The sequence below is a fragment of the Phodopus roborovskii genome, unplaced genomic scaffold (genome assembly GCF_943737965.1).
Source record: "Phodopus roborovskii unplaced genomic scaffold, PHOROB, whole genome shotgun sequence".
Classification (NCBI taxonomy): Eukaryota; Metazoa; Chordata; class Mammalia; order Rodentia; family Cricetidae; genus Phodopus; species Phodopus roborovskii.
In genome coordinates, this window is record NW_026126480.1 from 37,774,019 (window position 1) to 37,799,211 (window position 25,193).

The 25,193-nt window shown below is 44.3% G+C and overlaps 1 protein-coding gene across 2 annotated transcripts in view; it reads left to right on the forward strand.

Moving 5' to 3' along the window:
* The window catches only part of Plpp4 (phospholipid phosphatase 4), a 126,342-nt gene extending 101,407 nt beyond the window's left edge, over positions 1 to 24,935 (forward strand). Inside the window, exons 6-7 of one of the 2 annotated variants that reach the window (XM_051193139.1) lie at positions 12,183 to 12,353; positions 24,430 to 24,935. In XM_051193139.1, coding sequence (XP_051049096.1) covers positions 12,183 to 12,353; positions 24,430 to 24,503 — 245 coding nt within the window. In that variant the 3' untranslated portion in view covers positions 24,504 to 24,935. Of the gene's footprint in view, positions 1 to 12,182; positions 12,354 to 24,377 lie in introns of both variants that reach the window. The other variant, XM_051193138.1, reaches the window with a different exon arrangement.
* The last annotated feature ends 258 nt before the right edge of the window (positions 24,936 to 25,193 follow it).

A 25,193-nucleotide genomic window follows, 5' to 3' on the forward strand; every position in this document is an offset into this window, starting at 1 on the left:
GCAGCCAGGGTGTATCCACCAGGTCCACTTGACTCTGCCTCTGTCAGTGGTCCAGGATGGTACTTGGGACAGGACAGGACAGAACAACACAGGACATGACAGGGAAGGACAGGGAAGGCCAGGGAGAGGATAGTTTCAGCAGGCCCAGGCTCAGCCTACCTTCCCTAGGGTGCTTAGGGCCAGCTTACCATATTTGTACAAGCAGCTGGCTCACAGCAAGTGCTCAACACACCATTTTTTTTGTTGTTGTTGTTGCATCTTAAGACTCATGATGCTAGGTAAAGTGATTTTTCTGGAAGCTCTTGGACATTCTAGCCATGCCTGGACTCACACCAGCTCTATGCAAGGCTGGATGCTTTTAACCCTGGACTACAGATAACCAAGGTGACTCTCAGCCTCTTCCCGCCTCCCAGTCTTTCTTCCATGTAATTTCTTGTGTTACTTCATTTTCCCTTTCTTCGGTATAACTTCCCCAGGGCAGAAGCCAGGTCTTCAGCATCTTAGCTAAGCCAAATCTATGAGTTGAGAAAGTAAGGAAGCTACACATTGAGAAACTGGTCATGGTGCACTTGGGAGACAGAGGCAAGAGAATCAGGAGTTTAAAGTTGTTTTTAGAAATATAGTGTGAGACAATTTGGGCTATATAAGATCCTGCCCCAAAAACTCAGAGGGGAGGGAAAGAGGCGGGGGAGAGGGTCAAGGGGAAGGAATGGGGGGGGGAGAAAGAGAGGCCCCAACACATAGAACTCATTTCCAAGGAGTCTGGGAGATACCTTCTGGAATGAATCACTTGGCACAAGCACATCTGGCCCTCTCATCCGAGAGCTCCATGCTTCCTGAAAAGAGAGGACAAACCCCTCCACTTGTCCTCCTCTTGTTTTCAAGTTTGTTAATTTTGCTAACATGTCCTGAGATCCTCGGGGGCTGTGAGAAGCCCTGGACTTCTCTCTAAGTGGATTTGTAGTTATGTAAGCAAAGAGCTGGAGTCTGCAGAAAGGGATATTATAAAAGCTTCTCGTTCAAAATGGGGCTTCCCAGAATAGAGGCAAGGGTGGGTGCCTCAGCCAGGGACAAGAAGAGAGCAAACACTGGCTACCAAGATCTGTGCGGAGGGTTCCATTCTCTGGCCCTCATGGTAGTGTGGCCATGAAGGCCCCAAGACACAAGCTCCTGCAGGACACCGTGGCAGAAGTGGGTACTCAGACTCAGTGCTCCTGAAAGCCCCCATTTCCCCTCTGCTCACAATGCTCCCTGGAATAGATGAAATTACATAGGCCCCACATCACATGTTGGGATTTAAAAAGATCACATGCTACATGCCTTGGGTGAAGGAACTTTCTTTTCATTGGGGGAAAGTGAAAGGGAAAATGGGGAAGGGGAGAAGGGAGACCAGCCTCTGGGAACAGAGCAACAGAAGAGAAGAGAGAAGCGGGGGGGGGGGGGGAGGGAGGAGGGAGAGGGGAAGGGAGGGAGGGAGAAGGAGAGGAGAGGCAGAAAGGCAGGCAGAGAAGCAGAGAAAGAGAGAAAAATGGGAGGTGGGCAGGGCCCTTTTAAAAGGGAGCCTAGTGAATGTGCACAGGTGGTGCTCCTAGTGGCCGCAGCTGAGAGGGTATCCTGTCAGAACCTCAAGGGCAGCCCAGTACAGATGCCTGAATACTAACATCATCTCCTTAACTTCTCTTGGTGCTGTTATCACCTTAATAAAAATGACCTGAGGTCTCTCGGGTCTTCTAGAAGGGTGAGTGGGGCAACAGAAGCTTGGGTGCAAAGGTCCCTTCAAACACGATCAATAATGGAAGCAAGACCTCGGTGAGATCTTAGGGTAGCATCCTGAGGCCCAGCCCTGCTTGCTCACGGTTGAATTTTATTCAGTCTACACTGTATTGATTTTTTGGTTACTTGTTTGTGTTTAAAAACTGGAGACATTTCTCAGAAATGTCAGGACATCGCATCCTAAAGATTTTTTTATTTTAATTACTTTATTTGCTTATTTAGTGTGTTTGTGAGTGTGCACACACCCAGCCTCTCATACTGAAACCTAGAGAGGAACAGCAACTTACATTCCACTAAGAAGTTGCCTCGGTGAGGATGCCAGGTCCTTGACTCTCACTACCACGCTGCTCTTATGAGGCAGTGTGGCGTGCTTGTCGTCTGTACCCTTCACTTGATGGCCCTGCTCAGCTGTTTTGAGTCTGCAGAATGCACTCCAACATTGTCCCTGAGATGCCCTTCTTCCTCTTAGGAAAGGAAACCCCAGCTCTTTGAATCAGATGGAAGATTCACAGATTGCCCCACAAAAGCACTGTTCTGTCTCCAGTGCCAGGAACTATGCTTGCCTGGGAAGTTTTTTATTATTAGCAAAAGTTAAAGATGCAACAGGAAAGTCAGGGTGGCTCCTTGGTTCTTGTCTCGTTTGTTCTTTCAGTTACAAGACAGTTTTAATTAGCTAATGTTTGAGCACATCTCATAGTCAGTGTGATAAGAAAGAAAGTGTCAGTAGTTTCTCTTTATGTGGTACAAAAATGATGATAAATCTTGAAATCAGTGGCATCTTGAGTGTGGTGACATATAATGATTTAATTGGCTCTTACTCTTCATGTCCCCAGAGTTTACATCAAATTTCCATCGGTCATCATCTTTATATTTGTTTTGTATTTTCCTAGCCCGTGGTTTCATAAAGACAGTCTTTTTCAAGGGTGTCATGAATATGGACCATACTCACCTCCACATTCTCCTTTTCTGCTCCCTCCCTAGCCCCTCCTCCCTTCTCCCAGCAACCCATCTGTTCTGTTGCCACATGGCTCAGTAATTTGAGGTACTCATAGAAGAGCTAGCATCCATGAATGAGAGAAAACATGTGATGTTTATCTCTCTGAGTCTGGCTTGTTTTGCTGAATATGGTCTCCAGTTATATCCATTTTCTAGAAAATGACATAATTTCATTCATTCTTAGGACTGAATAAAGCCCTGTTGTGTATTGAAACCACAATTTCTTTATCCATTTTTCTGTTTATGGGTGAAATCAGTTTGTGAATGGAATCTGTTAGGTAGATTCCATAACTTGTTTCTTGTAAGCTGAGCTGCCTCAGACATAACTGTGAAGGCATCTTTTTGGTAGGCTGACTTTAAGGGTCCTTCAGACATATACCAAGTGTGGTAAAGCTGGGACATATGATAGAACCTCATATTGATCTCCACAGTGGCTGGATTAATTTCCTTTCCCATTAGCAATATAAAGTTCTCTTTTTTGCCCTGCATACTCACCAGTATTCATATTGCTTGTTTTCCTGGTGATAGCTATTCTTACTGCAGTGAGATGGAATCTTGGGGGGAGTTTTAATTAGCATGTCATTGATAGTTAAGGATATTGAACAATTTTTCTTATACTTCTTAGCAATGTATACTCTGGGGGACTATCTGTTCATTTCATTATCTCATTTATTGACTGGGGTGTTTGTGGCTTAGGGTTAGACACTATGTCATGAATCCTTTCCAGATGTGTAGTTTGCAAAGAGTTTCTCCATTTGTAGCTCTGGCAGAACACAACTGTTTCCTTAGATGTGCAAAAGCTTTTTAATTTCATGTTATCCCATTTGCTGAAGCTTGCTGGTATTTCCTAAGCTCCAGGTATCTTTTCACAAAGCTCTTACCTGTAGCTATGTCATGAGGCGTCTTTTCCCTAGTCATTTTAGATCATGTATTGAAAGCTTTGGTCCATTTTGAATTGATGTTTGTATGGGATGAGAGATGAGGGTCTAGTTCTCTTCTTCTGAGACATCAGCTTCCCCTCACTATTTCTTACAGAGAATGCTTTTTCTTCAGGCTACATTTCATTTCTGACACCTTTGTCAAAGATTCTGGTGGCTTTGTGCAAGTTTAATTCTGGATCCTCTGTTCCATTCCATTGATCGGTCAGTGTGTTCCTTCTTATTCCAGTGCCATGCTGGTTTTGTTATTATTGCTCTGTAATATAACTTGAACTTAGGTATTGTGATTACTCTGGTATTGTTCTTTTTACTCAGGGTGCCTTTGGCTCTCTGGGGTCTTCAAGTTTCCATCTGAAGTTTAGGGTTGTTCTTCCCACTTATAATAAGAGAAATAAATTGGTTTTTGAAGAATCTTCGTCAGTGCCAGTTTTCTCACTTTTTAAGTCTGTAAAGTGAGGGGTGGTTTAAGAGTCAGCCGAGCAGGAAAGGAAAGCCACATGCATACATGGGCAGGTTCAGTAAGTAGACATTCCTTTGCCAGAGAAGAACTTCAAACCTCTGTTCATTCACCTGGGTTTCAGGAAGAGTGATGAGTGATCACTACCCAGAGGCAGACCCCCCCCCCTCCCGGTCACTGGGTGTACCGGGCACACCTCCTGGACCATTTCTCTTGCTGGTGTCGTTGAAAACAATGAGTGAAGAAGACCCATGTTCATGAAACAAAGTGAGAGACTTTCATTTTTGCCTTCTTCCTACCTAGCTAAGAGCATCTTTATACTCTTTGCCAGATCTACATGTCAATATTTACAGTCAACTGCTTGGAGCCAAGAAAACTGCTGCCTCTGAAAGCGAGAGGCACAGTGCTTTTCTCACAGAGCACCATGCCCACTTTCTTCCCATCTGTGGTAAAAGACTGTGTGTACTCATGTGTGTTCCAAATTCTGGAACACCTGGGAGTTTGTTACCCAGAAAAGGCAGGTTCTTGGAATACCCTCACTTCACTGTTTTTTTTTTTTTCGGGGAGGGGGGGTCTGCTCATATTTCTATTCTTGGCAATGCTATTGCTATAATATATATTGCTATTCTTGGCAATATATATGAAACCCAGCTTCTAGCTTCTAACGTAAACAGTGCATTGGCTATGTGTTTGAAAGCCCATTTACTCATTTAGGGTTGGGTTCTCCCTTCCTCTTTTGAGACTTTTTTTCTTTTTTTTTTTTTAATTTAAATTAGAATCAAGCTTGTTTTACATGTCAATCCCAGTTCCCTCTCCCTCCTCTCCTCCCCTGCCCCCCACCCCCTATGCCATCCCCTTTCTGCCCCCTGGGAGAGTGTGGCCTTCCATGGGGGGGGATCTTCAAAGTCTGTCATATCATTTGGACAGGGCCTAGCACCACCTCCCCCCCACACACACACCAATGTCTAGGCTGAGAGAGTATCCCTCTATGTGGAATAGGCTCCCTAAGTCCATTCATATACTAGGGATAGACACTGATCTACTACCAGAGGCCCCATAGACTGTCCAGTCCTCCTAACTGACACCCAAGTTCAGGGGGCCTGGGTCCGTTCAGTGCTGGTTTCCCAGCTATAGTCTGGGGTCCATGAGCTTCCCCTTGTTCAGGTCAGCTGATTCTGTGGGTTTCTCCAGCATGGTCTTGACCCCTTTGCTCATCACTCCTCCCTCTCTGCAACTGGATTCCAGGAGTTTGGCAACTGTTTAGCTGTGGGTAACTGTTTCTGCTTCCATCGGCTACTAGATGAAGGCTCTATGATTTAATGTAGTCATCAATCTCATTATCAGGGAAGGGCATTTAAGGTAACCTCTCCCCTAGTGCTTAGATTATTAATTGAGGTCATCCTCATAGATCTCTGGACATTTCCCTAGTGCCAGATTTCTCTTAAAACCTATAATGGCTCCCTCTATTATGGTATCTCTTTTCTTGCTCTCCTCTATTCTTCCCCCGACTCAATCTTCCTGTTTCCTCATGTCCTCCTCTCCCCTCCTCTTCTCCCCTTCTCTTTCTCCTAACTTCCTCTCCCCTCCCCCATGCTCCCAATTTGTTCAGGATATCATGTCCCTTTCCCCTTCTCTGATATACATACATACATGGTATGTATGTCTCTCTTAGGGTCTTCCTTGTTTCCTAGATTCTCTAGCAGTGTGGATTGTAGGCTGGTAACTCTTTGTTTTATGTCTAAAATCTATATATGAGTGAGTACATACCATGTTCATCTTTTTGTGACTAGGTTACCTCACTCAGGATGGTTTCTTCTAATTCCAGCCATTTGCCTCCAAATTTCAAGATTCCATTATCTCCCCCTCCCCCTTGCTGAGTAGTACTCCATTGTGTGAATGTACCACATTTTCTTTATCCATTCTTCAGTTAAGGGGCATCTAGGTGCTTCCAGGTTCTGACTATTACAAACAAAGCCGCTATGAACATAGTTGAATAGATGTCCTTGTTGTATGAATGTGCATCTTTCGGGTATATGCCTAAGAGTGGAATTGCTGGATCTTAGGGTAGACTGATTCCCATTTTCCCGAGGAACCACCATACTGATTTCCAAAGTGGCTGTAAGAGTTTCCACTCCCACCAGCAGTGGAGGAGTGTGCCCCTTTCTTCACATCCTCTCCAGCATAAACTGTCATTGGTGTTTCTGATTTTAGTCATTTTGACAGGAGTAAGATGGTATCTCAGAGTTGTTTCGATTTGCATTTCCCTGATGGCTAAGGATGTTGAGCACTTTCTTAAGTGTCTTTCAGCTGTTTTAGATTCCTCTATTGAGAATTCTCTGTTTAGTTCTTTATCCCACTTTTTAATTGAATTATTTGGTGTTTTGGTGACTAGCTTCTTGAGTTCTTTGTATATTTTAGAAATCAGCCTTCTGTCAGATGTGGGGTTGGTGGGCTGCCATTTTGTCTTGTTGACTGTGTCCTTTGCCTTACAGAAGCTTCTCAGTTTCAGGAAGTCCCATTTATTAAATGTTGATATCAGTGTCTGTGCTACTGGTGTTATGTTCAGGAAGTTGTCTCCTGCACTAATTCATTCAAAGATACCTCTCACTTTCTCTTCCAAGAGGTTCAGTGTGGCTAGATTTATGTTGAGGTCTTTGATCCATTTGGACTAAGTTCTGTGCATGGCAATAGATATGAATCTATCTGCAGTTTCTACACACCAGCATCCAGTTATGCCAGCACCTTTTGTTGAAGGTGCTTTCTTTTTTCCATTGTATAATTTTAGCTCCTTTGTCAAAAATCAGGTGTTTGTAGGTATGTGGGTTAATATCAGGATTTTTTATTTGATTCCATTGGTCTACCTGACTATTTTTGTGCCAATACCAAGCTGTTTTCAGGACTATAGCTCTATAATAGAGCTTGAAGTCAGAGATGGTGATGCCTCTGGAAGTTCCTTTATTGTACAAAGTTGTTTTGGCTATTCTGGGTCTTTTGTTTTTCCAGTTTTGTTTCTTAATCAGGTCAGAAAGTCGGGATACATTTAAAGGAAGACACAGAACAGACTCTTCACTTCAAATGGACATCATCTAACTCATTCCAAGGTGCGATGAAGTGTCCCAGCAGCTCCACTAAGTATGTTGCTTTGAGACGAAAATAGGGTATAGTGCAGTTAGAGTTGGAAAATTAGTCTTTGATGACTTTCTTGTTTACTTGTTCTCCTCATCTAATTTGAATCTAGGATTCTGGATCTCTGAGTGGTACATGGAACATTGCATCCGGGTCCCAAAGCCCTTGTCTCATAAGGAATGACATTTATTCAACCACAGCTTAGTGGGTCTAATTCAGACTCAGTTGTTAATGAAAAGGCAAAGATACAAAGGACCAGAGTGATGCCTGATGCTCAGTTGTGTCTGCCAGGCCAGGGGAATCCCCTCCAAAGTCCTTTGTCGGAAAGTGTTACATCAGTTCAGTAACTGTATCAGTGTCAGCAAGAAAGTGACAAGCATAAGGTTTAGCATGAAATTGGAGCTTTATACTGTCACCTAGAAAAGTAACAGCATACAACAGTTTTAAAATACAGTCCAAAGGTCCAATGGCATGTATCAAAGGAAACTGATAGCTGCAGGTCACCCCAACTGCCTCCCACCACTCCCCACACTCACCCAGGCCTTCAGACAGGCGATTGTACTCTACCTTCACACCCTACAAAACCTCCTCCTCCACAGGGAGGCAGAGGTCTAGGTTATTGAGAGGCTGTGCCCTGGTGCTGCTCCCATTGAGCAGGGGAGGAGCTGTTATCTCAATTCCAGAGAATGATGCAAAGCCCTTGATGCCAGAGCTGCTGGCACTGCCAGATGAGAGCTCCTGGGTGGTAGAAGTCAGGTGGAGGGTAGAGGTCGCTAGCCAGGCAGCTCCTTCCCTCTCCATCTTGTGAAGGTGCCAGAGTGCAGACAGAATTGGTAGCTTGAGCTCTTGCCTCATCAGTGTTGAAGTCTTGAAGACATTCTTATATGGACCACACACTAATTCCTCCTCCTCCCCTTCCCCTTCCTCCCCCCTCATCCTCTTTCTCCCCCACTTCCTCTTCCTTTTCCTCCTCATCCACTCAGTGTTCACTGGCTTTTTAAATACTGTTTTCCTGAGAAATGACAAGTTGGCATTTCTCTGGGCTATCTCCTCTCTGATTCTGGAGTCTTCCATCCATAGCCCAGTAGAGCCCCAGGGCTGTACTTTTCTGCTCCTCACACTTAGGGTAATTAGGTGGATAGATGTGCTAAGCTGTCTCACTTGAATAAAGGCCATTGTATTTTTCCTGTAAGAGCTCAGGATGAGGCCAGACCCAATAGGAACAGGCTGTGCAGCCTTCCCACGCCTGTGCCTCATGAGAGAATCTAAATGAATGGGAAGGGTGGTGTCCAGTGCATGTGGGTGGAAATTAAGAAGCTATTGAACCAGCCAGGATGGTACCCAAATGATTCCACAGTAGAACACTATGGAAATCACTTAATGCCCTTCTATCACCCTAGCATACCATGCTTGGCAGTGCAATGTCTCATGTTTTAGATTAAGCTTTATACTCAATGTGTATATGCTCCTGGAATGATGGTAATAATGAGAAAAGTTTCAGTGCACACATGCACATTCCATTTATGGTTCCTGACTCCTGTTTCATCTGTGTACCTGAGACAAACCAGGCTTAACATACGTTTAAAAGTCAGTGGGGATCCATTAGAACCAAGTTCACTTCGGCAACTAAGGAAATCTACTTTGGTACAAATTCAGTCTCATAACCAAGATCCCTTTTAAGTAGATACATTAATTTTCAGAGGTAATTTGGAAAAGCTGAAAGTCATCCACTGTCATACACTACAGCTTTGCTGACCTAGAACCTCCTGCCAAGTCCTCTTTTCACTCAGTTCTCCCACATAATCTGGGTTTTCATGCTACCTCCCTGGCTGTTGAAGGTGTCACGGCTGGGTTGTTTATGCATCTGATCAAGCACTTCCAATTTTCCAATTTTATAAACAACTTCAAGCAGAACATTTTTTAGTCCCCCCCCCCAGAGTTTATGCTACCTCCTTGAGATCAGTCTGAAGACCCCCTGAAAGGATGATGGATGCATTTTAGGCCAGGGCTTCTCACTGTGCGGTGTGCATACGGTCCTTTTGGTGGTGCTGTGAAAAACCAGTCCTCACTCATGGGTCTGGAGCCAGCCCGAGAGCCTGTATTTATAATAAACTCCTTCGTGATGCCCACACTCTAGTGAAAGCTTTACACCGTCCCTTGGACGTGTTGATGTACTGACAAAGCATTTGTCAGACCTTTTCTCCAGGAGTCACTGTGTGGACTGGGTATGTAGGAGCGGGTCTCTCATGTATCTGTCAGTTGAGAAGAAGGTTTGGTGAGCCTGCCATCCAGAGGTGAGCAGCTGCAGCACCTGGCCTCAAGGAAAGCCCCAGAACTCAGTCATGGCAGCCATTATAACCGTGGGGGAGTGCAGATACATCACATCACACAGCACTGCTCCTAGGAACAGATGCACCCCATCCAGGAACCATGCTGGACCACTGCAGATAAACTAACAATGGGATCTGGATACTAGTAGTTTTTAAGTATCCTATCTACTGAAGGACACTGTGTGTGTATTCATTGCTGAACAACAACATTGTTCTGAGACCTCAGAGACCAACCTTAAATCTCACTTAACCTTAAATCTCAGAGACCTTAAATCTCACTGAGTTACAGCTGCAATGTATTTTCCAACATTAATTCTTTAAAAAAAAATTTTAATGTTCACAATACTTGTACCTATTTATAGGATGGAATGTGCTAGTTTAATACTTATAAACAATGCAGAATCATCAAGTCAGGGTAATTAGCATTTCCACCTCCTCGAACACTTACTGGTTTGTGTAGGGGCCTTTGGATACTTCTGTTTATCTTAAAACGCACAACAGATGTCATAGGCCATAGTGTCTCCCCCCCCACACTGTGCTATAAAGCATTAGAACTAAGTCTTCCTACTAAACTTGGTGCCTATCACACAAACTCTCTCTATTCCAATTATTCATCCCAGCCACTAGTGACCACTGTTTTACTCTGCTGTGATATCAAAAATTGTATATCCTGCCTGAATGAATATGCATGGTGTTTTTCTTTGTGTTTACTAGTTTTAACTGCCGATTTGATACAATCTGGAATCACTAGGAAAGACATTCTTAATGAAGGCTTGTATAGGAAAGGTTAGCCTGTGTGTACATCTGTGGGAGGTTACCTTAATTAGTAACTGGTGAAGGAAGAGCCAGCTCATTGCGGACCGCACCATTCCCTAGGCAGGAGGAACCCTGGATAGTGTAAGGAAGGGAAAACTAGCTGAGAGCATGAAAGGTCTCATTCATTTCATTCTCCCCACTTTTGGCTGTACATCTGATACTTTGCTGTCCTGCCCTGACTTTCCCACAATAATGGACTTGTAATGGAGTTTTTTTTTTTGTTTTGTTTGTTTGTTTGTTTGTTTTGTTTTTTCAGGGTATTCATCATAGCAACAGAAACAAAGTGAGAACAATCCTTATTGGGCACACTCATTTCACTTCATAGAGTATCTTCCAGATCCATTTATATTGTCATAAAGGAGTAGATGAAAACTTGGGGGAGTTGCATATGCTATAGCCAAACTCCATGGTTTTAAGTCTTTGCATGTCTAAAATACAATAATTTTGTATTTTAAGAAGAATTCAGGGTGTTTGCTATGACTGCCTTCTCTATCAAGTCAATTCCTCCTTGGCATTTGCTGATGTCATCCTAACAAATGCTGCTATTGCATGTTCTGTCTCTACCAGAAACAAGGGATCATCTCAGGCTCCTGACTTGTCCCAAACCTTCTAATCTAAGCAGCTCTTACTGAATGTTTTTGTTGGTACACTTGTTTTCTTATTGAATGTAATAATTTTAAAATAATCTCTCAGAATGGCCATGTCCTTCCATCAGCCCCTAAGTCCTGAGTCTTAGTTTGGGTTTCTATTGCTGTGAAGAGACACCATGATTTTCAGAGGTTCAGCCCATTATCATCATGATGGGGAGGTGGTGGGATGGGGAGGTGGGAAGATATGCTGCCAGCTACATCTTGATCAGAAGACAACAGGAAATGGTCTCTGTTACACTGGGGAAGCTTGAGCAAAAGAGCCCTCAAAGCCCACCCCACACAGTGACATACTGCCTCCAGCAAGGCCACGCCTACTCCAACAAAGTCACACCCATCGGGGGCCATTTTCTTTCAAACCACCACACCCTGTGAGAGCAGAGATGGTGTTCTAGGCATCTTTCCCCCCTCATTTAGCATTTGTCTGCCTAGCTAGCTTTTCTGTGCTGTGATAAGGCACTGAAAACTAAAAGCAACTTGAGGAGTAGAAGGTTTATTTCACCTTATAGATTACCGAGGAAAGCCAAGGCAGGACCCTGATTACTGGCTTTTTCTCTAGCTCATGTTCAGCTACATTCCTTAAATAACCCAAGCTCCCATGCCTAAGGAAGGCACTTCCCACAGTGGGCTGGGCCCTCCTACCCCAATTAGCAATCAAGAAACCACCCTACAGCGTGCCATGGATCAATCTGATGAAGGCAATTTCTTAACTGAGATTCCATCTTCCCAGGTGTGTCAAGCTGACAGCCAAGATCATCCATCACAAGAGTCATTAAAACCTCTGTTGAATGAATGAGGGAGGGAGGAAAGAAGTAACGAAGGAAGGGAGGGAGAGAGGTAGGGAGGGAGGGAGACAGTAAGTGAAATAATAACGACATAGAGTAGGTTTGGGGCACATGCAGGCCTAGGGGGGTCATTCTCATGGTTGAAAGTTGATTCTAGAATGGTTGTGGCAGGAGAACAGACTGGGTTACAGGGTGCCTGGTTCTTCTTGGCCTTGACTTTGGGGCATGAAGATGGCAGAGAGGAAGCCTGAGATGCACAACATTTTTGCTATTCCTCACCTGGTAGGGTAATGCCTGCTTTTTCTCTTTGGCAGTTGCCTTCTCGGGCCTTGGTTTCACAACATTCTACCTGGCTGGCAAGCTGCACTGCTTCACGGAGAGTGGGCGAGGAAAAAGCTGGCGGCTCTGTGCTGCCATCTTGCCCCTGTACTGTGCCATGATGATCGCTCTGTCTCGAATGTGTGACTACAAGCATCACTGGCAAGGTGAGTCTCTGATCGGTCCTCAGGGAGGCCCCACTCTTCTTCCTAGGGGGGAGTGCGGACATTCACTGAATTGGGAAGAACTGAGTCCCTACTGTCAGAAGCCAAACTGGATGTGGTCATAAACGACACCAGCCTCTTCAAGTGTGCCCTGACATTTGTCTTGGCCCTGCTGAGTTCTTTCTTCTCCTTTATTCTTAAGAAGACTTTGTCAAGGCCTGCAAGGGTATCAGGTCTTCAGTGTAGTCACCCTGGCCTCAGGCCCAAATGTAATTTCTCTGCTTGATTAGTCTCCAGACTCCGTGCCAAGTTGTTTCTGGCTCCTTTTTCTATTGTAAATCCAGTCCCCAAGGACATATTTCTCACCACAGAGGCAGTGCCAAAGGTATGTCCAGCCCAGAGACCCAACTTCGCCAGTATTCTTAGTAACCACCTCGAGACTGGAGTAAGGCTTACCTCCCTCTCTCAAGGCTGGGGTGAGACTTAGCATCTAACACAGCTGTAGTGAGGCTTGTTTCTATAACAAGGCTAGGGCAAGGCTCACCTCTATTGCAAGGCTGGCCTGAGACTCTGTCTCAAGGCAAGTCTTCTATCACAAAGCAGGGGTGGGGCTTGCCTCTATCTCAAGGCAGGGGTGAAGCTTGCTTCTATGTTTAAGTCCTAGGGTATTCATTAAAACCTAAATCACATCATTTGAGGGGTTTGTTTCTGGAATGTGACTGACCTCACCATGTCTCTGCCAATAAAAGTGCAGCTTACAGTTGGCCTGAAAGAGAATTACCACCTGCCAAAATAGACAGGGAGAAGATACAGAGAGGACAGCCATAATAGCCATGGCTTCCAGGGACAGCAAGATCGATGGTGTGGCTTCCCAAGATGGCGTCCTCAGACCACCTTGATCAGCCTCCTCCCTACACACTCAGTCCAGGGCTTGTATCAGGGAGTAGGATGGAGTCTGATGTGGTTCCTAGCGGTCTGCATGCTAACAAAGGAGCCTGTCCTTTCTAGTCACCAGTAAAGAGCCAATTTCTCCTGCTCCCTCCCAGTTTCTGGTCTACTCCCAGCCCTCCTGCAGCTCATGCCTTGGGAGTATGTACCTGAAATGACATTTTGCAGCTTGAAGGTGCAGGGTGCAGGGAAGAGATGCTGAAGCACAATTTTGCATCGTCATCCCATGCCCCCAGAATGGAGGAGGTAAGGAAAGGGCCACAGAGCTGTAGCTGCACCCCTCCCTTGGTCTTTGTTTCTATCACTGAGTTGAGTGAAGTGCTTGGTGTCATGAAAACCACATTAAAAGAAAGAAGGAAGGACAGAGTTCCTGGGCCAACAGCAACAGGGGTGTGCCTTCACTGCAGCGCTGGCTTTAGAAGTTTCCCTTCTGCCTTTGCTGCCTGTGGGTTAGGGTATTTACCAGCAAGAACAGTATGAACCAAATGGCCTTGTGTGAATTGTGTCTCCCATTTCTCAGGGAACTCCAATTTCTTCTTTAATCATCATTGAATGATAATATCCGAGTATTTCACAGCGCGCTATCATAGACTGAACGCAATAATGAACCTGGTAAATGCAAATGCAACTCCGTATCTCTATTGCCTTGCTCACTGTTACTGAGGAAGGATGTGTAGCATTTCCTAAACTACTGACTTGGTGGTAGATGTGTTTTTCTAATATGATCTGTTTAAAAGTAATTGGTACTGAGTTACCATTCTTATTTAACCATTTTGGATTTGGGAAACAATGAAGAATTTCAAAGGGCTAGAGCTATAGCTCATTGGTAGAATGCTTGCCTAACATGCGTGAAATACTGGGTTCCATCACCAGCACTACATAAATTGGGTGTGGTGGTGTACACCTGTGATTCTAGCAGTAGGAGGTGGAGGCAGGATGACCTGAGGTTCAAGTCATCTTTGGCTGTACAGTGAGTTCACGCTCATTCTGAGACAGATGAGACCCTGTCCCTAAATTTTAAAAAGAGTTTCAGAATTGATGTTTTTCCCTCTTCATCTTTGCATAATGATTTTTTACCATTAGCCGCCATCTAAGATGTGCACCTCTTCAACCCTCTCTGACGCTAGCCTGTCTTGTTGTCTTCTTTTTCTGTGGCTGAGTAAGTAGCCACAAGGAAATAGTGAGAGATTGTGTTTATTCAGTGCTCAGTTGTTCAGGGAGAGATGGAGATGGCCTCTGAGGTTTGGGACTTGGCAAACACATAGCAGCAAGGCCTTTGGTTGCAGTGTAGGTGGATGTTGGAGGAAGGATACTTGATTGAGACAAATTGCTTGTTTCTCTGTGGTGAACTGAGCTGCCCAGTGACCATGGGCAGGGACCATCAATCTAGATGAAAACCCATGTGGAACCCTGTAGGCATCAGCAAAGCCCAAGTCCTTCTCATTATTAATGTTAATTAACAAAATTTCTATTATGGGATTTTATGACTCCATTTCAGTGTAATTTAAGCACGATATCAAATATGAAAATACAGCCAGTTACTTCATTATATGGTCATATTTAATCAATATCCCATAATCTCACATGGCTTGCTCTGTTAGTTACGATATTGTTTTCTGTTATTTCTACCTCCCTGACTAGGAGGTCTCCCTGATTCTAAATATACAAGTCTGCTTTTTTACTAAATGAGAATGATGGGAGCATAGGCATAGATGGGTCTACACATGAAATATTTAGTGAAACTTCCCCAGAAAAAGAGAGCTGGCTGGATCAATACTCACTGTATGGTGGATTCCCCCTTTGTCTTTGTGCTAAGTTGACTTCCATGTCATTTGGAAGCCAGAGAGACTTGCAGATGATGCCAGTGCTCCATGCCTGGCAACAGGAAGCATTTGAACTCTGAAATATGTAGAATGTCTATGCTGGGGAAAATCCAAGCAGTGGACAGATCATACACCTTAAGGCAGCTTCTGCCTCTTCTCTCTCTTGTGTATTTGTGGATCCTGGCCAAGGAAGAACCATAGCTAGGACTGGTAAGAGCACACACACACACACACACACACACACACACACACACACACACACACACACACACACACCACACAGAAAGAGAGAGAGAGAGAGAGAGAGAGAGAGAGAGAGAGAGAGAAGAGAGTTCACTAGGCCTCTCAGGTTAGCAGAAGCAATCCTTTGATTTTCTAAATGAAGAGACTTGAATGGATTTCTTAGGACTGCATGGTTGTTACCACCAGAAACCTACCAGCCCTAGGCTGAACCAAACATGAGCCTGCAGCTCTCCCTCCTCTAGGGTATTCTATTTCAAGTGAATGGCTTATCTCCCCTCTATTGGCTACCTGTGTGACATGGCTTAACATACAACATTCCATGCTGTTTAGGAACCTCAGAGCCCAGATGCCCATGGTAAGCACCATGTCTGTGTAGGTGCTGAGGAGAGTAGGACCAGTCTGAAGCCCCATGGTGCCCCTGTCTCCATGCAGAGCCCACCAGACAGACAGAATTTGGCTCATGGGATTATTTCTCAGCTGGGCACTTGGCTGGTTCATTGTCCCATCTCCTTGGGGAAAGATGTCGTTTGTTCCTGAGCTCCATGGACACCTTGCTTAACTTTATTCAGGGATGCTTCCCTTCTCAGCTTCCTAAGTTTTCCTGTGGACTTTTCTGTTCAAGATATTTCTAGAATCCAATCCCTTTTCGCAGGCTGGTCCAAAGCTCCTGTCTGGTCTTCCTCTCGGTCCCTTGGCTGCATCCAGAGAGCCTTCAGGACCATAGGTTTATTCTTAAGTTCCTCAATGGATACTCTGTTCCTTCAACTTCAGAGCCCATACCCTACAGTGACGTGCAAAATCCCATCCTTCAGAACTGCTGCCCATGTGGCTTCTTGCTGTTCCTTGGAACACTCCAGGCTTATCTCACCACAGGGCCTTTGCACTGGCTTATTCTTGTGCCTGCAATCCTTTCCTCCTTGATGTGGGCAAACAATGGTCCTTTGCCCTCCTCTAGCCTTGTTCCACACATCACATTGGTATAGATGTGACAATATCACTTCACTTATATCACACCCCTCCTATCCTCTACCCTGACTCATTTGTTACCTTCTAGCAGCTAATTTAGTGCATACTGACAGTCTGTTCCTATTCACTAAAACAAGGGAGGGAGGCAGACTTTGTAAATTATATATATATGCCTTATGTAGTTAAACCGTTTCTTTGACAGTCATGTGAAGGCAGCTATAAATGATATGTAAACGAGCAGGTTTGTGTCATTGACTGGCCCCACCAACATAGGCAGGGATGTTTGCATGTCACATGCTATCTTCTGATGGAATTCCCTAGACTTTCTAGAGCAAACATCTAAGCACCAGGTGTCTAGAATAATAGCAGTATATTGTCTTACTGTATATTGTCTTACTATTCTGGAGGCTGGACAGGGGACCATCAGGACAGCTCTTCCAGAAACTTGACGAAGGACTTTACCTTGTCTCTCCCAGTTTCTCATAGCCAAGATTTTCCTTGGCTTGTGGAAGCAGAGTTCCAGGCTCTGCCTCTGTCTCATGACACTCTGCCTGCATCTCATCTCATCACTTTCTCTGTCTTTGCCTACTCTAACCACCCTCTCTATAAGGATTCCAGTCATGTTGGGCTAGGGCGCAGCCCAATGGCCTCATCGTCTAGAAAGAACCCATTTTCTGCTGCAGATGTAGCTGTTTGGTAGAGTGATTACCCATCATGCATGGGATCATGGTTCTGTCTCCTTTGGATCTGGGATATCTTTGGTTCCACCGTGAATTCAAAGCCTGAAAACTCCGTTTCCTAATAAGGTCTCACTGTGTTATAAGTGGTTGGGGTTGGGGATTTGACAGAATTTTTAAAAGGACATAAGTCAGCTCAATAAATACGTGCTAACTAGCTGAATGATTTTGACTAAATTGTCCCTTTGTTTTCTGTTTTGTCTTCTTTTGAGCCAGCCTCACTGTGAGCTCAGGCTGCCCTAGAACTAGTTCATCTTGTAACCCAGGAGAGCCTCAAACTCAAGATCCTCCTGCCTCAACCTTCTGAGTACAGAGAATACAAACACACACATGGGTTAAAACAGTCTCCTCTATTAATAGTCACATTCTTTGCACTGGTAACACCTCAGCCAATCTGTGTTAAGGCAATGGGGAAGGCTGCCCAGAGACTGAAGGAACTGTTTAACAGTGTGTGAGACATTAGTTCACTGTAACATATTAACAGAGAAAGACAAACTGAAAGTATGTAGGAGTGCAGATGACATAGGACAGTTGCTGTTGGGTCCAGTAGCTGTGGGCTTCAAAAGAATGAGACCACTCCACAGTTCTCCCCTTTCACTACCCTGCCCACAGCAGGGAAAGGGTTTTGTGTTAAACTCTGTAGCCAGAACATCGTGAACTTAGCTTGTTTCATCTTATAGGACAAACAACATTCCAAGCAGTAGCTCAGTAGCTGACACTGTGCAAGAAACAGCTCCCTCTACGGAGGATGCCAGCTTGCTAGGCTCCCAGTATCCTTGTGGGACTTTATGTTGGCCTTCTTTGCTGGCTTCCATCACTCCCTTGGCTTAACTAGAGGCTTTGGATCAGAAATTGGTATTTCTGGGATATGGCAGGTGACACAGACACTCTGAGTTTTTCTGGGCTCATCCAACTAATTTTAATATAATAAGCCACATTTTCTGTAAGCTCTTTCCTTTTAAAAGTAAACATTTTAAATTTGCATTTTACATATTCATTCAGTCATGCCTCCTTGTGCCTGTGGGGGCTCAGTAAGGCAACATGGCTACCACGCCTCCAGCCTACAGTGTACTATGTAGGTTGGTGTTATACAAATTCTTTTCTAGAAACTTAGTCACAAAAGAAGAAATCTCACTAGACAGAGAATCACTGGAAAGAATTAAAAAGACCAAATAAAACAAAACAAACAAAACCCCAAAAAAGATCACATACAATTGTCGAGTTTTCCAAAGTTTTACCCAAGTGTCTTGGGTCATAAAGCTCAAGACATATAAGATTCCAAGTCAGGGGAACTCAATGATGTTGGATGTTGCCATGGTGACAGGAATGACTGTGCTCTTCCTGGGGACCTGTCAACACATATAGGAAACCCTTGTTCATGTTGTTTTATTGGAGCAAGTGAACATAGGTGGGCATGTTGGTTATAAAGACCTGGTGAGTTGTTTCCTGACCTTTGATGTAGTAAGATGAGGATGAATTTGTGCCCATTGTTTTCTTTTTTTTATGTTATTTTTTTTTGTTTTGTTTTGTTTTTATTTGTTCTTATTTTACATATCAGTCACAGTTCCCTCTCCCTCCTTTTCTCCCTCCCTCCCAAGTTTGTGCCCATCTTAAAGGCAAAGATTCATTCTCAGGTTACTAGATTCAGAGTCAGTTTCTGCTCCCATTAAACCATCTAGTGTTGGTTTCTGCCTTCTGTTTTTATAAAGAAAAGCTTTATTGAGCTCTAATTTGGCACAGTAAAGCTCTCCCCTTTGGAATGCACAGTGCAGTGGGCTCTATCTGCATATTCAGAATAGTGCAACCATCAAAAACCTACTAGTAGCAGTCACCATCCTCCCTGTTCCTGGCAACACTGTTCAACTTCCTGTCTCTGGGTTTGCCTGTTTTAGGTGCCGTGGAATGCATGGACTTGTATGGCTGATGGTGTTGACAGTTTGGTGTATTTTGTAGATGATTCTCAGTGTTTCTGTTTGCCAAACATTTACAGCATAGAAACTACTGAGCTCTGAGATAATGCACATGAGCAAGCTGTTTAGGATTCTAGACACTGTCTAGTAAGCGGACAGATTTGGAAATGGGGTGCCAAACGGGATGGAAGGTCTGAAGCTGCAAGATGCATAGATGATGCCCCAGAGGGCATCCATGCTGAGGGTTCATCTGAGCTTTATAGGAATGTGAAAAGTATTCTTTGTCCCAACCAGATTGGTGGCTTTATGTCCTATAACCCCTTTATTTGGTGGTTCTACCATCAATTTTTTAGTTTGACAAGCCCTTTTCTTCCTTGATTGGCAGCTTTATGCATTTCTTTCCTTCCTAGAAAACTGCAGGTGCCCTTTTTGCCTCTACTTTCTCTTCTTCGTAATGTCTCAGCCTTTGGGCCACACCCTCAGCATAACACTGTGCTCCAGGTTAGCCCAGGCCACACTGCTGAACCAGCTCTCAGACGCCCCCCCCCCACTTCTCATGCATGGTGCTTGTCACAGCTGCAACTCACTGTTCAGTCATCGTTACATAGTATCTGTCTTGTCCTTTGGGGCTGTAAACTCTGGGTAGCAGGGTCTCCTATGCTTCCTTTAGCCTGATGTCTGAAGTCTAACTCCAATGGCTAATGCCTGATGCACAAACAATAAACACGTGTGTTTAAGGATTGACACCAATCATAAGTAAGGAGACAGCAGCATTTGGATGCCAAGGACAGGAGACCCATTCATTTCTCAGTTTGAGTCTTTGAGGAGCATGCTACCATTCCTGGGGTGAAGTCAATCCAAAATGGATTTTTCCAACAAAGACCTGCATGCCCCTTGCCTGGTATCTGTCAACAGGATGTGTGTGAGCATTGATTAAAACAGCAGTAGCCTGCTTGATTCCTTGATGACAAACTCCCTCATAAAGCAGGTTATTTCTTGTTCACACCTTGGCAATAAACACAACCCTGAGTGACTTCTTGAAGGTGGCTTGGGTAAGACCACACCTTGTCCCTGTTTGCTTCCCACCCCCTCTTGCTTTTCATTTGTTCTATCAAATGGGGCAAAGCTTGGACTGGCACCATCATGTCCTTACATGTTGCTACATGAGAGCAGTGTATACCTAGAATTGTTAGATGCCTTCAGTCGGTGCCCCTCCTCTTGAAATGCTGAGCCACAGAGAAGCCAGCTGGTGTCATTTGGTCTGTTTGATAGTCAATGGCTATAATGCAGGTTAGGTTTTGTGGTTTATTTTAGATGCTCATAAAAATAATACCCTGTGGGACTGTTCCCTGAGCTTGGACAAGATAATAAAATGATATGATAGTGCAGCTCGAAGACCTTGAACTGGAAAAGGTTGTAACGTGTTTTGTGGACTGGTATCCATAGATTACACAAAGAAACTCTTCTTATGAGCTGCTGTTTCCTTCTATGATGATAACTGTGCCTTAAAGCCCTGTTCAAGAATTCATAGTATATACTGATTTACAGGTTCTAGGGTGATACATGTTTCCCAGGTTTATTTAAAATTCTATAAAGGGCTGGGGAAAGGGCTGGGGAGATGGCTCAATGAGTAAAGGCGCCTTACATCAAGTCTGAGACTTAAGTTTGTTCTCTAGGGCACACATGACTCATGTCATGCAAGCTTTCCTCTGACTTACACACACACACACACACACACACACACACACACACACACACACATAATTAGTTATTCTTTTGTTAAAAATAATACTGCATTTAAAAATATAATAAAATGCTATAAAAACATGGCCATGTTCCTGAGGTTACATTTATGGACTCTTGGCTTCCTATGTGGGATGAAAGATGGAGAAGAATCAAGAAATCCCCCTGAGTACTGGAGTAAGATGTGAGAGGAACAGTATGAGGCTAGCTGCTTGTAGGTCCTGTTGTGACGTGCCCTGTGACATCAGCTCTAGTAATAGTACCATGAAATTATTGTCATGGTCAATGAGAAGAATTTTGAGAACTCATCTCCATCTGAGAGATAAGGAAGCCAAGGCTCAGGGAGGTGAAGTGACTCACACTGACAGGGCCTTGTAGTGTGTCTTAGACAAAGATTCCACCACAGGATATTCTTAGTTCAGGCTGAGAGTAGATGATGGGTATGTACCTATTGGGTCCTGGGAATGAATGAGGATAGGCTACTTCCTGAAATCTTTGGTCTCCTAATTCTATTAGTATCTCTCAGTCCACCACTTCCCATCAGGGCCAAGCAGACACTTGTATGTGTTCCTGGCTTTTGTGTCAGACCACTCTTATACTGGAAGGCCTCTCCATGGCCATGTGCTTTCTCCATACTCAGATATAACCAACAGGATGACAGAATCTCAGAGGCAAGGGACTCACTTAAGGGTACACAGGACGGACAACAAATCTAACCCTTGACTTCCTGTACGTTCACCTCCCACAACAATCTTAATTATGCTATAAGCAGCAAGATGTTGGCCAAGTGTTGAGGGAGTGAGAAGCTAACAATACCCATAGCCCTTTTCCCCTAGTGTTCTAAACCTAGTGTTAACAATCCACAATGCAGAATTTGGCATTCTTTACCACTGGAATTGCACAGGAGTGGAGAGGGGTTGTTGGCATGTCTACCTGGCTTCATTGTATAAGGGTCATGAGTTGAAGCAGGAAAGGGAGTAAGAAAGATCCTTTTTTGAGGAAAGGGTGCAACCAAGAAATAAGGAGGTATAGACAGAAAGGTTGTTAGTGAAGGGGACATGACTGGAGTATGTGACAGAGCCGTGTGAACATCTTTGATCGACACTGGGCCTTCTTGGTTCTTAGGACCAATGGCAGTTCCACTGAGCAGAAGAGCAGTTCCATTTATTATTACATGAAGGAGAATCACCAGCTGATATGTCCAGACTCTAGACTCTGGTCATTAGAGCAGCTGCTAGACACTGGGCTACATGCCCTTGACATCCATGCTTTATTATGGAAACATCTAGAATACAAGAATTTTTATTTGTACTTGTTTTTTTTCTATTTTACTACTGTAGATCAATAAAATTACATATACTATACTGATAAATTTATTTGGAAGAACTTTAAAGAATATATTAGGGAAGGTTATGTTTGCCTATTAGCCTACTGTACATTTTGACAGTAGTGTTATTGGTTCTGTGGAGAACAGTGACATACAAAATTTGTGCCCATTAAAAATTCTGATAGGGCTAAGGAGATTGATCAGTAGGTTAAAAGATTTGCTGGCAAACTTGATGGCTTTGATTCTCACATCCCATGTGATGGAATGAGAGTACCTACTCCTAAAAGTTGTCCTTGACATACAGTAACTATGGCATGCATGTGTGCACAAGCACACATGTATATTCATGCACTGAAAAAATTTAAAAATAGGAAACTTTTTAAATTATTCTGATAGATCAATGGAGAGCCTAGATACTTATAACAAGACCAACAATGACTGGCATCACACACACACACACACACACACACACACACACACACAAACACACACACACACACCACACACACTGCACACTGAGAGGTTCATTTACTGGAAAAAATACAAGGCTTTGACAACAACTCAATATGGTCTCACAGGAAGCCAAAGTATGGAGTTTAGCTGAGGTGGCTACACAGTGTTTGACTTACTAAGAAATGTGCTAACAATTATTCCTTGTTTGACCAGGGTGAACATAGCCTGTATCCCACGGGCCTGTTGCATTTTGGAGGCTAGTACCTCAGAAAGTTATGAGGTTATCTCTTGAATGAACCTGTAAAGGTTTACACAGCCCCTGAACCATCATAGACTACAGATTCAGGGTAATTGTGTTCCAGCCTTCTTTGTCCTTGTCAGTTTTATCTGTTAACTTGATACAGCCAAGAGGCACCTGGAAAGGGCACCTAAAATTAAAGGATTCCCAGATCTGATTGACCTGTGTTCACAAATATTCATGGAATGTCTCAATTGTTAATTGATGTAAACACCCCGGCCCACTCTGGGTGACACAATTCCCTAGGCAGGTAACCCTGGACTATATAAGAAAGCTTGCCAAGAATAGATCTTTAACTGAGCCAGCAAGCAATGTTCCTCCATGGTTTGAGGTTTCTGCTTCAAGTTCCTTCCATGACTTCCCTTGATGATAGACTGAAACTACAACCTTCTCCTCCCCTGCATTGCTTTTGGTCATGGTATCTGTCACAGTAATGGAATTAAACTGGAATGCTGGGGAAAATGAAAGCACTTCCAACTATCTTTAGGAAGTTTGCAATATTTAACAAGATAATTGACATGAAGAAAATGACAGCTGAGCATGACAGTGACTACAATATGAGTTCCAGATTTCTTTTTACTATGGGAGGTCCTCACTGTGTTAGGGTGTTTTGGCAGAAATAGTCTGTATAGAGACAGTTTGGGCATGCACAGTGAGGGTTGATGGGTAGACCGTCTTTATGGTATCTCTACTGAGCTTCCGACCAACCTGTTTGGTAAAGGAGCCTGTATTTGCCTACAGCTGAGCCATCCTGGTTCACCCTCCACCACACCACACCCCTGTCTCAGTGATGCCTGCAGCTCATCGGAGAGATCAAGCTCCTTTTCACAGAGCTCTACAGAGTTTGCTAAATCTCAAGGACTGTTAAAGGTTTTATTCACCATATGCCTCTGGGGGTTTATTTCATCCCTGAGAAACCCACTTACTGGAAGACAGAAACCAGAACACCTGCTGGGGTTTTGTGGCTCACCAGCAAGATTGAAGGACTCCAGCAAGACTTGCCTAGGAAAAATAAATGTCAGCCCCTGCAGGTGTTCGGGTGTGAGAGAGATGGCTAGGATTATTCTTCTACTCTGAAAAACCTAGAAGACCAATCTGAGCTCATGGGATGCTAGGGTGTGAGTTAAAGGGCAGGGTACAGACTCAAGTCCTTGACTTTTAAACAATGTTTGTGTGCATACATGGGGGTCGTGTGGGGCCTGGTAGTGCACATCTAAGTCAGAGAATGACCTTGTGGAGTGTGCTCTCTCCAGCAACCTTTGTGTAGGTTCTGGGAATGGAACTCAGATCATCAGACTTCACAAGTGTCTTCCATGCTGAGCCATTTTAGTGGTCTGGGTCCTTGGTTTTTAGCATTTGAGTGCTAGAAAACTATTGAGGTTTGCAGAAACTCCCATGGTTTGTACCTTCAGCATGCTTTCTTTCTTTTGGTCTTTCAGGGTTGTGAGTTGGGGCTTGGGATCAAGAGACTGAAAGCAATCTATCATCTAGGACAAGTGGGAAGAGAACTTTCTAGAAATCTGGGCTGGTCACATGAAGAAAGAATAACTGTCTTTCCCACTTCCTCTCTCCTGCCTAGATTCTTTTGTTGGAGGAGTGATTGGCCTCATTTTTGCCTATATTTGCTACAGACAGCATTACCCTCCTCTGGCCAACACAGCGTGCCACAAACCCTATGTCAGTCTCCGAGTGCCCAGTTCACTGAAGAAGGAAGAGAGGCCGACAGTCGACAGTGCACCCAGCTTGCCTCTGGAGGGGATCACAGAGGGCCCCGTATGATGGGTGTCTAGGGAAGATGGACGCTGAGCCCCTGGCTCATTCTTCTACCCTGACGTCATAACACAGTGGAAAGGATTTTCTGTAATGTGATTCTCATCAGTTACTCTAAAATCCCCCCCTCAGCTTCCATTCTGTGGATGGTGTTCCTGCCACTCTCCATGTCTCCCTTCAACAATTTCAGTTTGTAAGGTTGGGACACCAGGACCAGTCTCTGAGAGACCCAAGTACAAGGAAGGAGGATGCAAGGGCCAGGTGGGCATGCGTGCTCATCCAGTGATTCCTTTCCCTGAGGTGTTTGCTGTGGCACCCACCCTCCTGTGTTCATGGTGTAAAATATAATAAAGTCTCCCACCCAGAAGACGTGGTGCTGGCTGTCAGTATGTCAAAAGTAGTTAGGCGCCATGATGGGTTTCACAGTGAGGCCCAAAGCAACCTCTGCCCCTGAATCACTGTAAGTTTGAGAGCAAGGGGCTTCCATGGAGGGGAAGTTGCCCCACAGGTCCTGGGTGCAAGATTCTTGCCACCTTGTAGTCTAGGCTGGGGAGCCAGTTCTGAATGTAATTCCACCCTTGCAAGGCGTTCACAGAGGACTGAATGGCTGGATCCCTGGTGAGGG